Below are 16,254 nucleotides of genomic sequence, written 5' to 3'. Positions count from 1 at the left end.
CCTTTCAGTGAACCCGGTCCCCACCTACCAGTGCCTACTGTCTTTCTTGCTCAACTGTGTATCTACTATGTTACTTGCTAATGATGGTGTAAGGTATAATCCATCTCACAAATATTTGCATTTCAAAAAGGAACTCTTTAAGATGGAAAAGCCTTCAAGATCCACAGGAATGAAGCTATAATGGTGAAGCTATAATTGGTCATTAGCTCCAACGGAGGAAGGGGGGGGGGTAGTAGAGTTGATATTCTGGAGTCCGGGAGAGATACCTACTCCTAAGGCCAACCTTGAACCTAACCCCTAACCCCTCTCCCAACACTCCGTTCTTTTTACCAGTGAATTTCACTTCACCATGGAGCTCTTTTCCCACACTCCTGTTCCCTCCACTATTAACCCCTCAGGCATACTGAGGTTTTCAAAGTATTCCTTTATTAATGATCAGTTAATTCAGTGGGAGTGGGAGGGAGGGTTGTGGGCCAAGTATCAGACAAACACATCCCCCTAAGAGACCCTTCCCTGAGATAGATGTCATGGTGGCCTTCATTGCTGCCCTTTCAGAGGTGACCAAAATGTGTACATTCTCCTCTGTTCCCAGGCCAAATCTTATAACAAGCTCTCTTTATAGATTTTTTGTTTATTAAGGTATTGCACTGAACTGTTGTAGACAACTTTTTCTCCAGAGAGCAGATGTTTAAAGGAGAACAGCTGTTTACAGATATGGCATACTCAGGTTTGAATTTAGATAGCTAATAAAATATCTTTTTTAAAAAAATTAAAACCCAAACAGTAACTGTTTATAACCAAAATTACATCTCAAATATTTCAAAGCCCAACATTTCAGATTTTCAATTATTTGTTTTACAAAATGGAAGGTGTTGATACTCTGGTGGGCTTCTAAATTGGGAAGAGTATTGGATTACCCCTGAATCGTCTCTGGAAGCTTCTGTTAACCTTTTTTTTTTTTTAAGTCGGACAATGGTATATAACTTTTAACTCTCGATAGGAACTAATTCTGAAGCATCAAATGCTTCTGAAACAGAATCTGACCACAGAGACGAACTCAGTGATTGGTCATTAGCTCCAACAGAGGAAGAGAGGGAGAACTTTCTGCGCAGAGGAGACGGACGGCGGCGTGGAGGGGGAGGAAGAGGACAGGGAGGAAGAGGACGAGGCGGAGGCTTCAAAGGTACAGAGGTTTTCATTATTGAGAAATAATGGTGAACTGTAACAGCCGGCTGAACTTCCATGAAACAGCTTGGAGATGCAATGAAGTACTGTCAAAATCCTGTCTCCTTTTTTGTGCTGACCATCATAGGAGAGTATCAGCCTTTCCTTTGTATATTAACACAATATTAGTTTTGGTTTATGTAGAATATATGAAAAAACACAGATAAGTAGCTAATTAGTTATCTTCATTAAGTACTCTGAAGAAAAAGCATTTGATTCTTAACTGAGATTGACCTGTTTATGCTGTATATAATACCTTCTGTTTCTTGGTAACAGAATAGATTATTAACAATTATGTAACTGGAATCACTAGGCTATCAATTACATTTTAGTTTCTGTGGTTGGTCTACATAGAGGAGGTGGTATTAGAACTTCCAGTAAGCACTTGAGAATCAGTAACTGTTAAACCTTTTGAAAATCCTCCTGTAGGAAACGACGATCACTCCCGAACAGATAATCGCCCACGTAATCCAAGAGAGGCAAAAGGAAGAACAGCTGATGGATCCCTTCAGGTAAAACTTATGTGACTCTTTCCATAAATTATTTGAATACAGTAATTTCAGTTTTGAGTTTTACTTTCTTTTTAAACATGTTCAAAGATTTCAAATTTGGGAGCATGTGAAGTATTTTTCCTTCAATATTACAGTTGTAGGCAGTCTTAGTCCTCTGTGACAAGTATACAATTAAGAGGATTTCTCTAGAGAAGATGGAGTGAGCATTAGGAAGATTTGGTCAACCACTTTAGGATTTTAATACCATTGAGAACCCCCCTCAAATCCCTAAGAAAAGGAACATTCTGAAATGTATTAAGAGATAATAAGTGAGTACTGTAGGCCCCTTGTCCCCTGAATTTCAAGACTAGGGTATTCTCCTTGAGTAGGAAGTATGGGGAAGCTCTCTCTGCTTGCCACTAACAGTTATTATAGATAGAGCTTATGATGTTCAGGTAGTCTCCAGGCAAAATTAACCATTTGTTTTAAGATAGTCTATTCTGAGGATCTCTTCTCAAATGGTCATTATCAGTGGTAAACCCAGTTTTCAAATAATTTTAAAATTACCTCAAGCACATTGGGCATCTTTGCTAAATGCCTCCTGTGTGTGTTTTATCTCATTCAGTCTTACAGCTCACTGAGATAAGTAGTTTTATTATTTGGGAAACTGAAGTCATAGTCCTTTGCCCATATTCACATAGCTAGCATGTTGTGGAGTGATATTCCAACCCTGGTGGCAGATTTAAGAGTTCCCTCTATTGATTGGTTTAGAATCAGCACCCATTATTAGAGATAAATGTTAAGAACTTTATGGTAAAATATTTCTTATAGTTCATATTACCTCTAAGTAAATTTTAACTATTGGTATTTTCCTAAGGAATAGCATAGAAAAGGCCTTGGACCTAGATTAAAAACTTTGGCAAAATATTACCATAATGTCCTTTTCAAAGATACCAGGTATTTCTCTACTAGTTTTGTGCTTCTTAAACTGAGAAGTTTCATGAACTTGACGATATAAACATATTGGTTAAAAGTATGCATATTTATAATTATAATGGAATACTGAATAAAAATGTTTTCTGTGTGAAAATGCAAATGAATACAAAGCACTGAACCTTTGACAACCAAACATTTAAAACACAGGGCTAAAATTTTAACATACTTTGCAATTGCAGTCATCCATTTGGACACATTTTTAGCTTATACACTTGAAGCACATAAATATTTGTTTTAGGTACACTGGTCAATATCTTTCTTCTATACAGCATCAGGACTTCTGTTAGTAGTTTTCAGAATTAGCACAATATTTTGTAACTTTTAGAATGTTATTCTAAAATTACATTAGTCCTTATACTGTTCTAGGATGCTAGTCCTTCCACAATGTTAGATTTCCTTCTAACATTCAGTTCTTCACAGTTCATGTTGTAGGATCATCTGAATTGCCTTATTGAAGCACATGCTACTAGAAAGCAGTAGTCATATGCAATGGGAATTTCAGTGCAGAGAAATTTAATCATACCTATGATAGATATAAAGGTGTAAACTGAAGGCTGTCTAATAAGTGAATTAGCTGAGTTCTTATCCTGGTAAATCCTGAATAGGAAGACATTGTTTTGTGTGTCTCCTCCTGGGTTCCACAGTCTTTGGAGAATAGCCTGTTGTTCTTTTTTAACTCCAGCATTAACATAGTATGAGGTATGTTTTACACACACACATACATGTGCACACATACACACACAGTGCTGTATACTCTCTGTATAGCATTGTATCTCTCTTCTGGTGTTCAGTAATACTAATTCATTTTAATTAAATGTTTCTCACTGTTTATTCTGTTTAGAAGGAGACATGGTAGGATTGTGAGTTTTTCTCTAACTTTGGATGCAGTGAGATGACCAGTATGCTCCAGTTAAAGAAGAGTGTTTTCAAATCATAAACCAAATAAAGAACCTGCCTTATCTTATTTCTTGCAGTTCTTCTATGCTTATCTCCATTTCCCTTTTGAACATGTGGAATTTACACTTCAGACTTATTTTTCTTGTCAGGCCATTTAAAGATTACAATAGGATATGGTCTATATATAACAACTATAACTTGTTTTAGATCAGAGTTGACTGCAATAATGAAAGGAGTGTCCACACTAAAACATTACAGAATACCTCCAGCGAAGGTAATCGGCTGCGCACGGGTAAAGATCGAAACCAGAAGAAGGAAAAGCCAGACAGCGTGGATGGTCAACAACCACTTGTGAATGGAGTACCCTAAACTGCATAATTCTGAAGTTATATTTCCTATACCGTTTCCGTAATTCTTATTCCATATTAGAAAACTTTGTTAGGCCAAAGACAAATAGTAGGCAAGATGGCACAGGGCATGAAATGAACACAAATTCTGCTGAGAATTTTATTTTATTTTTTGTATTGGCCATAAGCAACAATTTTTCAGATTTGCACAAAAAGGATCTTAAAATTTGAAACATTGCTTTTAAGTATACTTAGCACTTCAGGGCAGGATTTTAGTTTTATTTTTTAAAGTACTAAGCAATGATAATATTTATTAATTTGGACCATTTTCCTGCATTGGGTGATAACTCACCAGTTCATTTCAGTCTTTCTGAATAAATAGCATTTATGGTAATCATACTGGACTTCTGTTTTCAATCTCATTTAGGAGTCTATGAAATGCTATGTCATTTCATGTCCTGTGTCAGTTTATGTTTTGGTCCACTTTTCCAGTATTTTTGTGGACCCTGAAATATGTGTGATGTGACATTTGTCATTTTCATTAGCAAAAAAAAAAAAGTTGTATGATCTGTGCCTTTTTTATATCTTGGCAGGTAGGAATATTATATTTGGATGCAGAGTTCAGGGAAGATAAGTTGGAAACACTAAATGTTAAAGATGTAGCAAACCCTGTCAAACATTAGTACTTTATAGAAGAATGCATGCTTTCCATATTTTTTTCCTTACATAAACATCAGGTTAGGCAGTATAAAGAATAGGACTTGTTTTTGTTTTTGTTTTGTTGCACTGAAGTTTGACAAATAGTGTTATTGAAAGGGATGTGTAATTTTTCTGTATAGACAGGAGAAGAAATAACTATCTTTTCATTTGAGAGAGGCTAAAATGTTTTCAGCTAGGAACAAATCTTCCTGGTCGAAAGTTAGTAGGATATGCCTGCTCTTTGGCCTGATGACCAATTTTAACTCAGAACTTTTTTTATTTTGTCCTCCCTAAGTTTTGTGAAGTTTTTCACATTTTAAGTTCAGGCTTATTTGGGGGAGATAGGAAGGTCATTTTCATGTACACACAATAATCCTGCAAAGTACAGGTACTTTGTCTAAGAAACATTGGAAGCAGGTTAAATGTTTTGTAAACTTTGAGATATAAGGTCTGATGTATAAGCAGAATTGAAAAGCAGACTAGGATTGGTTAGCAAATAATACATTTTTTTCCTTTTTTGGATGTGTTGGATTTTGTTTTTGTTTTTGAGTCTTTCTTTTTTAAATGAATGAAATTTACTGAGGAAAAATATGTGAAGGACCTTCACTCTAAGATGTTATATTTTTCTTAAAAAATAACTCCGAGTAGGGGTACCACTGAATCTGTACAGAGCCGTACAAACCGAAGTTCTGCCTCTGATGTATTTTGTGAGTTTGTTTCTTTGAGTTTTCATTTTTGTTACTTTTCCTTGCATACAAATAAGCATATAAAAATGGCGACAAACTGCACATGATTTCACAAATATTAAAGTCTTTTAAAAAGTATTGCCAAACATTAATGTTGATTTCTAGTTATTTATTCTGGGAATGTATAGTATTTGCAAACAGAAATTGGTACCTTGCACACATCATCTGTAAGCTGTTTGGTTTAAAATACTGTAGATAATTAACCAAGGTAGAATGACCTTGTAATGTAACTGCTCTTGGGCAATATTCTCTGTACATATTAGCGACAACAGATTGGATTTTATGTTGACATTTGTTTGGTTATAGTGCAATATATTTTGTATGCAAGCAGTTTCAATAAAGTTTGATCTTCCTCTGCTAAATTGATGTTGATGCAATCCTTACAAATGATTGCTTTTAAAATTTTAAGATAGGAAAAGAAATCTATAGAAAGTGTTCTGTTACAAAATGTAACTGTTGCCATTGGAAATTTCACATGTCATAGGAAGTTAGCCGTTATCTACCAACTTTCAAGAACTTACTATTGTTTAATAAAGTGAAAAAAATCAGCAAAATGGTACAAAACACAATGTACCATTACAATATGCACTAAGTCTCTTTTTTACAAAGGCTGAATTCAGCAAGGCGCTAACTTGCTTAAATGTGAATTACTAACTTCTAAAACTGTAATTTGATTCACATGTTTTCAAATGGAGTTGGAGTTGATTCATATTACAATATTTGTGTGCTAAATGTGTATGTTTTTCAGTTTGAAGTCATGATGTTTTTAAAATCTTATTAAAGTTTCAAAACTCTGAAGATTGTTTATCTAGATGTAAATTTTTATTAAAAAGTTGCACTTATGAAAAAGCAAAAATATAGTCTGACAGATGTTTGCTCTGGTTTTAAATTTCTATAAACCTAAAACAATATTTATGTCGGGGATATTTATCATGTAAAGCAAATGTGTGATTGCAATTCATCTTTTAGGCGTCCTTAAAAGGCAAAAATGAAGATACTTGAAAATTCTCCATGTTCTCAGTTATAAAATTTAAATACATCTTATAGGATGCTACTAAACAATATTAAATACATACTCCTACCTGTGCACCCATAATGATATCCTCCCTTTAGAAACGATTATTTCAGTATAGTTTAAAATATTTTGATATCAATGTCTTAGTAATAGAATTTAGGTAGGTTATATCTAGGAATTAGCTATTGTGGTCACTTCAAGAAACTCCAGCAAGGTTACAGCCTTAAAAGAGGTACAATTGAGAGTTGACAGTATCACCATTCCATCTGCTATTGGAATCCAGAGTGATGCTAGACAAATATCCTATATTGATGTTTTTGTTTATTTCTGGGGGAGGGGGTATGCCCCTTTGTTTTCTGCTTTTCAAATTTCCTCTGTGGTACTTTTCTGGTTTTCTGATGTTGATTTTGCCTCCCAGGGCACAGTCCGTCTCTAAAGGAGTAGGTAGAAATGCCTTAAGTAACTTGTTTCATAGTAGCTTTCAGCCCTACAAAGGAAAAGCTTATTGGCAGCCACTGGCTTGACACTCAACTTGGCTGACTTAGAAGCACTTCTGTCATCTGATCATGATCTTAGAGCTCCTGGTGGTTTTGACTGTAGTGGCTTTTAGAGTCCATACACTGATTCTAATTTCTATTGAACCAGTTTGTCACATGGCCATAAATGGTATTTCCCGTGTAAACCTCAGATTCTTCTGATAACCAGTTATTCTGAAATATTCATTACCAGATGCTAGTCTTGATTGCTCAGAAGGCACAACTGTTGCCAGGATTTAAATCTTGAGCATCTTTTTCTCAGTGTATTTTTCTCTAGCTTTTTTTCTCTCAGAATTTTTCACAAAGAAACCAAGAAAATCCTTTTTTAAAATATTTTTTTAGTTGTATATGAACACAATACTTCTTTTATTTAGGAGGTGCTGAGGATCAAGCCAAGTGCCCCACACATGAAAGACAAGCACTCTACGACTGAGCCACAACCCCAGACCCCACCATATCCCATCCCACCTGTCCGCTCTTATTTTAATGCTAAGGAGTTTTATGTTACTGGGAAGGCATGAAAAGACTTTGAAAATTGTACTTGCTAAATGATTAAAGACAGCTTCAAATTTGAGTCCTTAAACTTAAGTCTTCCAATTTCTGTGTACCGTACACTTGATTACAGGGATAGATTGAAATTGGAAGGAGGGAAGATGTAACTGTCAACAGAAGATGGTTACAAGGAATCCTGGGAATTGGGGTTTATTACCATTATTCTGTATCATGCAAAACATGGATGGTTTATGTTGAAAGAACTCATTTGTTCAAATACAAAGTTATTTTGATAAATATTAAGGCATCTTAGTCATATTTCCATGGAGATCAAGACCTGTAAGATATTGTATGAAAGAATAGTGTACTAATAGTGCTTAAGGAATCTGTCCTTAAAACTTGCCAGTGTAGCACAGATAGCTGCATGACAGGAATGAGAGAAATGAGGAGGTGAATTCCACATTTCTACATCAGGATAAGTCATTTCATCTCTACAGATTTTAGTTTCTTCTTGGATTAAGGAAAATTAGTGCTGGGGGTACTAACTCCAAAATTGTTCACACGTTAACAAAGTGTATGGCTAAAGCTACAAAGAGTAAGTGCTACAAAGCACCGCCTACCTGATTTCATTTGGTTCTCTTTAAGTATTTATTAAACTTGCACTATATGTGCAGGTACTACAGAAGCTTCTTAGAGATACAAGGATAATAGTACAAGAGCTTGGTGAGTCCATGAGCAGTTTCAGTACATAGTACCAAGATGTACATGGTGAGGTGACCCCACATAGGGACATGACCTAAATTGGGGCCTGGCATGGAGTCAGATGAAGTAAAACCTTACCTAAGATTTATACAAAAGGAGTGAGCCTGGGAGCATTGAACTAGGCATGGAAAAATCCAGTGTATCCAGGAAGCATCCAAAAGTTCAGTGTGACTAACAAACTTTGAATTTGAGGAAGAGTGAAGATAGATTGTCAAGGAGGACGTACGGTACCTAGTTAAAGATGTTGGGCTTTAGCGAGTCTTTGAAGAGCTTTACACAATCAGGTTTAATTAACAAGTGTGGAGAACCCAACAGGAGCCCCTACCTAACTGCCCAGTAACCAGCTAGCAGAAGGAGGGTGTACACAAATTGAACTCTGTCTTGGCTAGCTGGAGATTTCAGTGCCTTGGAGTGCAAATCCTGCTTCCCACAGGGTCACAGGTACTAGCAGCTAGGGTTCCCCAAAAAAACTCTGTTAACGTTTGGCATCTAAACTCAGACTACTGAGTATGTAAACTTTTATTTGAGTCTCCATGTGCAGTGCTGTTAGACTTGCTCTTTGGAAAGATAGATGCACAGGGAAGAAATAGTACAGCCCCAAGGTGCAATCAGCAGTGCCCAGGCATTGGCATGGGTGAATGGTATCCTTGTGCCTCTTTCCCTTCTCTAATGATATCCTCATTGAAATCTTTTATATGTTTCTCTTTGATGTGCCCTAATTCAGCATCTAAAATCACTGGTGAACATGCTATCACAGTGCTTATTTATAACCATAAGTTCCAAGGGCCTTGGAAAGTTCGTTGTATAAGGAAGGCACTTTGAGACAGTGTGATCCTTTGACACTCCACTCACCCTGTGAGCTCTAAGGAGAAAGAAGTTGGGAGAAAAGAGCCCTTGGCCCTCAAGTGCCATTGGAAAAATTGATGCAACCTAACCTTTAGATTGGAAATGTGTGTGTCATACAGTGTCACCTATGACCCTTTGGAGAAAATTGAGGCACAACCTGTGGGGCTTCTGTACACTAATGGAATTGGAGTCCCAGCAATGGTCATTAGAGTCCATTGAGGCTTGAATTACTTATATGATAAACAGGTTACCCCCAAGAAATAAGTGAAGCTGAATGGCAAGCATTTTGGGTTTCATGCAGGATTATCTTTTTTGCCAAATTAGCTCGGTTGACCACTGGAAAGGGAGCAAATATGGCAGCACTGTCTTGCATTAGATGTCCCAGGAAATCTCATTCACAGCCACTAAGAGGAGACTTGCTGGGATGCTGAATGCACAGAAGAACAATGCTACTGAAGTCAGAACTGCTTTGTGATACCTTGGCATTTTAATATGATTGTATGAAAATCCTGAGTATCTATAATAACTGCCATCAAGTGACTTTAAATCAGAGAATGCTGGAAAAGTCGATAGGATCTTATAAAGACATCCCTCACTTTTCTCCCTCTGCCATCCTTTGGAGCTGATTTATACTTTCCCCCAAAAGTAACAGTGAGATATGGGGCCCTGTGAATGTGGCTCTCACATCTCAGCAAAAATGAAAAGGCAGGGGAGGAGCACCATTTTAGTTTTCCTTCTGAGATTTTCTCAGTACATTATGGTTCTGGGTCTTTTAAAGGGATTATTAAATACAAAGGTAGTAAAAATAGAGAGGCTGATAAACAACCCAAGTAACTCAGGAGATTCTAGGGAGAGTACATGGGTTCAGCAGATAAAAATGGCTGATTTTTAGGGCAGGAATTAATGAATCCCTGAAAGATCAAGAGTAGATTTAAGGAGATCCTGGTGGGAGAGTTTCTTTTGGAGGGGGATGCCATTAACTCTCCCCACTGCTTCACCATACAATTTTTGGATTATTCTTCTGTGTGGAATGTCATTGTTATTTTGATAGGTATTGCATACTAGTCCAAAATAAGGCTGGGGTAGGGAGAGGGGATTCCATCAAAATAGAAGATAGATGGGTGGACTAGATGAAGGAGATTGAGGGAGAGGGGAAAATGATGGAATTAGTGAAGACTGTGGAATGAATCCGACCTAACTTTCCTACATACATATATGAATGTTCCACAGTGAATCTCACCTTTATTATATCTACAAGACAAAACCTATAAAAGAAAAAGGGCAAGATAGCAGAAAGATCAGTAGAATAGAGGGAAGGGAACAGGAGGGGTGAGGTTAGAGAAAGGGGAAGTACTAGGGACTGACTTAGAGCAAATTATTTTCCATCCGTTTATAATTTTGTCAAAATGAACCCTAATGTTGACTGAAAAGAACCAATAAAAGTGAGCAAAAGACATGAATCGATATTTCTCAAAAGAAGGTATACAAATGGCCAACACTCATGAAAAAAAATGCTTATCATCCCTAAATATCAGGGAAATGCAAATCAGAACTACCAGGAGATTTCACCTAACCTCAGTTAGAATGGCTGTTTTCAAAAAGATATCAAGTGTTTGCAAGGACTATTTGGAGAAAAGGGAGCCCTTAGAAACAATGAGACTAAATGAGTACAGTCATTATGGAGTTTCCTCAGAGATCTCAGCCCATAGATGGCTGACTCAATTCCTCAAGGCTTGAAGTAAGGAAGAACATCATGGCAGAAGAGTGTGTTTTAGGAAAGCAGCTCAGAAAATAATGACCAAGAACCAGAAAAACTAAGTTAAGCTCACAAAATATATACCCCAAAGGCACTCAAAGACCCACCTCCTCTAGCCACACCCTACCTGCCTTTGTTTACCACTTAGTTAATTACCATTTTGGATTAATTCACTGATTGGATTAAGACTTTCATAACCCAATCATTTCACCTATAAATGTACTTGCATTGTCTCACACATGAGCTTTTTGTGGGGGGTCGGGGCAACAGCTGGGGGAGGTGATTACTGGCAATACCAAATTTTGCCTGAAATACAGGCCTGACAAACCAACATTGCAGAACATAGAGTATGCCTAAGTGACTAGGAGAAAATCAAAGATGGAGAGGGATTTACACAGGGGAATACTGGTCGTGGAAACCCACTCAGCTCCCCCAAACCCAGTCTGGCCACTTGCAGGACCTGCTGGGAGAGATTCACCTGGCCAGCAATTTGAAATCCAGAGGCCAGAGAGATTGAGTTAAGAGACTGAACCTAAGAGACCAGGAAATGGGGAGAGGGAGTCCACAGGGGACATGAATTGGCTCCTCTGCCACAAAAGTATAACACAGGGGAGATCCCTAGGGTGCAGTTTTCTAGTATGGACTGGAAACTGCTGGGCCCTGAATGTGTGCTGATTTAAAATCTTCATACCAATCACCACTCAACAAACAACCTTTTAAAGCCTAAACCCCAAGTTTAAGAGCTCCACCTAAGGGATTTACTCTTACACTCCAGTAACCCCAACCTGAGGGTAGACCAGGCATCACACTCCAGCCCACTGCACCTAGCACTGCTGAGAAGGGAAGCCAAGAATATTTTGAACTCCACCAGAAACCACTCTTAACTTTTCATCAAGATCTTTTTGTTTTTAATTTTAGTTTTATTTGTTTTTAATTTTTCTTTCCTCTGATTAATTTTTCCCTAAATGTTTCATGCACATTTATACATTCATATTTATTTTTCTCTCATTTCTAGCATTTTTGAAGCCAGCTATTTTTCATGGATCATTATTTTGAAAACATAGATGTTTGGTTAGTATATTTCAGTTTTGTATTTTTTAAAAAATTTACTTTATATAGTTTTTCTCTCATTTATCTGTTTCCCTTGATTGTCTTTCTCTCTTCTACTAACAGCCCATCTCTATTCTCTCTTTCACCCTTCGTTTAATATTTTACTTCTACTTACTCTCCTCCTACCTCATACTTATCATATCCTATATCACTTCTGTTCTCTCCCTGTCCATCTTTTAAAATTGTAAGCCCTTTTATAAACTTACTGTTATTACTGTGGGCAATAACTGAACACATTATTTCTGTTTATTGGACAATTAACATTGTAGATGTCATAGTAGGAACTATTTGTTTTAATTCTATATATTGTTTGCATTGGTTGTTATTATTTGCCGGCCCCTAAATGGTAAGGTACAGGAAACTTTCAGGGACACTATCAGTCCACAAGGTAGAAACTCTACTGCCTCAGATCCATACTATTGGATGGGTAGACACACAAAAACATGAAAAATCAAGGGAGCAAAATGCCCCAAACAGATTAAGATAATTCAATAACAAATTTCATGTGGAAGAAATCTCAGAAGGAGTTTAGAATAGTCATAGTTAAACTGAGATAAGGAGTGAAATCAGAGAGAAAATACAGGAAGTGAAAGATCAATAAAGAGAGATTTTGAAAAAAAAAATCAAGTAGAAAGCCTCACAATGAAGGAATCAATAAACCAAATTAAAAATTCAATAGAAATCATCACCAGCAGAATAGACCATTTGGCAGAGAGTTTTAGGCAATGAAGACAAAATATATAATAAAATAAAGTTGACCATGGAGAAAAGATGTTAAGAGACCATGAACAGAACTTCCAAGAAATATGGGATAACATAAAGAGAACAAATATAAGATGTATCAGGATATATGAAGGCTTGGAGATAGAACCCAAAGGAATACATGACCTTTTCAATAAAATAATATCAAAAAATTTCCCAAACCTTAAGAATGAAATGGAGAATCAAATACAGGATCCTAACTATACAAAGTTATAACAAGGGGCTGGGGTTTTGGCTCAGCGGTAGAGCACTCCCCTAGCACGTGCAAGACCCTAGGTTCGATCCTTAGCACCACATAAAAATAAAGATAAAATTATTTTTTTAAAAAGTTATGACAAATCCACACCAAGCCACATTATTATGGAAATGCCTACTATACAGAAAAATGTTAGAATTTTAAAGGCTTCCAGAAAAAAAAAAATGACAGGTCATTTTTACAGGGAAACCAATCTGGATCTCAGCTGATTTCTCATTACAGACCCTAAAAGCTAGGAGGTTTTGGAATAATACATACCAAGATCCGAAAGAAAATGGAAGCCAGCCAAGAATAATATACTCAGAACAATCAAAGTTCAAAATTGGTGATGAAATAAAAATCTTCCATGGTAAACAAAAGTTAAAAAATTTGCAACTAGAAAGCCTGCACTAAAAAACAATAAAATATTTCAAGAAAAAGAAATGAAAATAAAATTGAAAAATTACACTAGAAGAATAGTTAATCAAAGGGAAAACTAATTCAAAATAAAAACTAGAAATAAGTAAAAATCACAGGGAATAAAAATAACATCTTAATAATAACATTGAATGTAAATGGCCTAAACTCATCATTCAAAAGACATAGAGTGGCAGATTGGATTAAAAAAACAAGTCTCAGCCAGTTGTGGTGGCACACACTTGTGATCCCAGCATCTGTTGTGGCTGATACAGTAGGATTGTGAGTGCAAAGGCAGCCTTAGCAAAAAGCAAGGTGCTAAGCAACTCAGTGAGACCCTGTCTCTAAGTAAAATACAAAATTGGTTTGGGGATGTGGCTCAGTGGTTGAGTGCCCCTGAGTTCAATCCCCGGTACCAAAAAACAAACAAACAAACAAAAAAAAAAAACAAAAACAAGACCCAACATATACTGTCTCAAAGAGACTCATCTCATCCACAGACTGAAGGTGAAAGGATTGAAAAAACATATCATTCACATGGATCTCAGGAAACAAGCAGAGGTTTCTATCTTCACATCAGATTAGGTGGACTTCAAGCCAAAGTTAATGCAAAGATACCAAGAAGATCATTTCATACTGCTTAAGGGAATTATACATCAACAAGACATAAAAAACATAAATATTTATGCCCCAAACAATGGAGCATCGATATACATTGAACAAACCCTTTTTGATGTCAAGAATCAAATAGACCATAACACAATAATACTGGGTAACTTTAACCCACCTCTCTAATCACTAGATAAAGTCCACCAAATTAAAAACTAAATAAAGAAGCTATAGAACTTACAAGTACAAAATTAATAATTTAGACTTAACAGGCATATATAGAATAGTTCATCCATCAATGATTGGATACACTTTCTTCTCAGCAGCACATGGATTCTATTCTAAAATTGACCATAGTTAGGCCACCAAAAAAACTCTTAGTAAATTCAAAAACAAAGAAACAATAACTTTCATTTTATGAGATCATAATGGAATGAAATTAGAAATCAAAAATGAAGTTAAAAATAGAAGCTACTGGGCTGGGGATGTGGCTCAAGCGGTAGTGCGCTCGCCTGGCATGCGTGCGGCCCGGGTTCAATCCTCAGCACCACATACAAAGATGTTGTGTCTGCCAAAAAACCTAAAAAATAAATATTAAAATTCTCTCTCTCTCTCTCTCTCTCTCTCTCTCTCTCTCTCTCTCTCTCTCTTTAAAAAAACAGAAGCTACTCTAACACCTTGAGACTAAATAATATGCTATTAAATGACCAATGGATATCAGAAGAAATCAGGGGTGATTTAAAAAAAATACTTAGAGGGCTGGGGTTGTGGCTCAGTGATAAAGTGCTTGCCTTGCATGCATGAGTCACTGGGTTCAATCCTCAGCACCACATAAAAATAAATAAATAAATAAACAAACAAATCTATTGTGTCCATCTAAAACTAAAAAAAAGTAAAATAAAAATTAAAAAAATACTAGGAAGTAAATGAGAATAGCAATAAAACATAACAAAATATCTGGGACACTATGAATAAAACATACTAAATCTATGGGACACTTTCTTAGGAAAATTCATTGCATTGAGCTCATTCATTAAAAGAATAGAAAGTCACCAAATAAATAATCTAATATTACATCTCAAAGTCCTAGAAAAAGAATAACAAGACAACATCAAAAGCAATGGAAGACAGGAAATAATTAAAATCAGAGCTGAAATCAATGAAATTGAAACAAAAAAAATCAATGAAACAAAAACTTTATTCTTTGAAAAATAAATAAAATGGGTAAACCCTTAGATAAGCCAACAGAGAAAGAGAGAGAAAACTCAAAATTAATAAAACTCAAAATTAATAAAGGAAAATATGATGGTTGTTACTAAAATACAAACAATATTCAGAGAATATTTCAAAAATTTACAGTTCAATAAAATAGAAAATTCTGAAGACATTAACAAATTTCTAGAGACATATTACCTACCAAAATTTAATCAGGAGGACTTAGAAAATTTAAACAGATCAATTTCAAACAATGAAATTGAAGACACCAACAAAGAAAAGCTCAGGACCAGACAGATTCTCAGCCAAGTTCAAACAGACCTTCAAAGAAGAACTAACACCAAACCTTCTCAAATTATTACATGAAATAGAAAAGAAGAGAACCCTTCCATACTCATTCTATGAAGCTAGTATCACCCTGATACTAAAATGAGACAAAGACCCATAATGGAAAGAAAACCTCAGACCAATATCCTTAATGAACATACCTGCAAAAATTCTTAGTAAAACAAATAAATCACATACAAAAACATATTTAAAAGACAGTGCACCATGACCAAGTGGAGTTTATCCCAAGGATGCAAGATTGTTTCACCTTATGGAAGTCAATAAATGTAATTCATCATATCAATAGACTTAAAGATAAGAATCCCTTGATTATCTCAATAGATGCAGAAAAAGTATTTGACAAAATACAGCATCCATTCATGTTCAAAACACTAGAAAAACCTAGGGATTGTAGGAATATATCTCAATATTGTACAAGACACGGATGTCCTCTTTCACCACTTCTATTCAACATAGCCCTTGAAATTCAAGCCAGAGCAATTAGGCAAAAGAAAGCAAGTAAAGGGATATGAATAGGAAACAAGAGCTCACACTATCCATATTTGCCAATGATTCTATATTTAGAAGATCCAAAAAACTCCACCAGAAAACTTCTAGAACTCATAAATGAATTCAGCACAGTAGCAGGATAAAACTTTAACACCCAGGAAAAGCTGATGGCCTCTCTCTTTGGTCAGGTCATTAGGCCATCCAGGATGAGACTATTGAAGTCATATGCATATGGTGCTCCCTAAGTAAGCAGACAAAACTC

The 16,254-nt window shown here is 36.0% G+C and overlaps 1 protein-coding gene across 10 annotated transcripts in view; it reads left to right on the top strand.

Annotated features, from left to right (window-relative positions):
• Fmr1 (fragile X messenger ribonucleoprotein 1) overlaps positions 1 to 4,158 on the top strand; it is a 35,218-nt gene extending 31,060 nt beyond the window's left edge. For 4 of the 10 annotated variants that reach the window (XM_026379890.2, XM_026379898.2, XM_026379897.2 and 1 more), the window contains 3 exons: positions 1,001 to 1,183; positions 1,654 to 1,736; positions 3,816 to 4,158. In XM_026379890.2, the coding sequence (XP_026235675.1) occupies positions 1,001 to 1,183; positions 1,654 to 1,736; positions 3,816 to 3,977 (428 nt within the window). In that variant the 3' untranslated portion in view covers positions 3,978 to 4,158. The other 6 variants (XM_026379896.2, XM_026379893.2, XM_026379895.2 and 3 more) reach the window with 6 other exon arrangements.
• The last annotated feature ends 12,096 nt before the right edge of the window (positions 4,159 to 16,254 follow it).

This window comes from Urocitellus parryii, chromosome X (genome assembly GCF_045843805.1).
Source record: "Urocitellus parryii isolate mUroPar1 chromosome X, mUroPar1.hap1, whole genome shotgun sequence".
NCBI classification, from domain to species: domain Eukaryota; kingdom Metazoa; phylum Chordata; class Mammalia; order Rodentia; family Sciuridae; genus Urocitellus; species Urocitellus parryii.
This window is presented reverse-complemented; position numbering and strand designations above follow the sequence as displayed.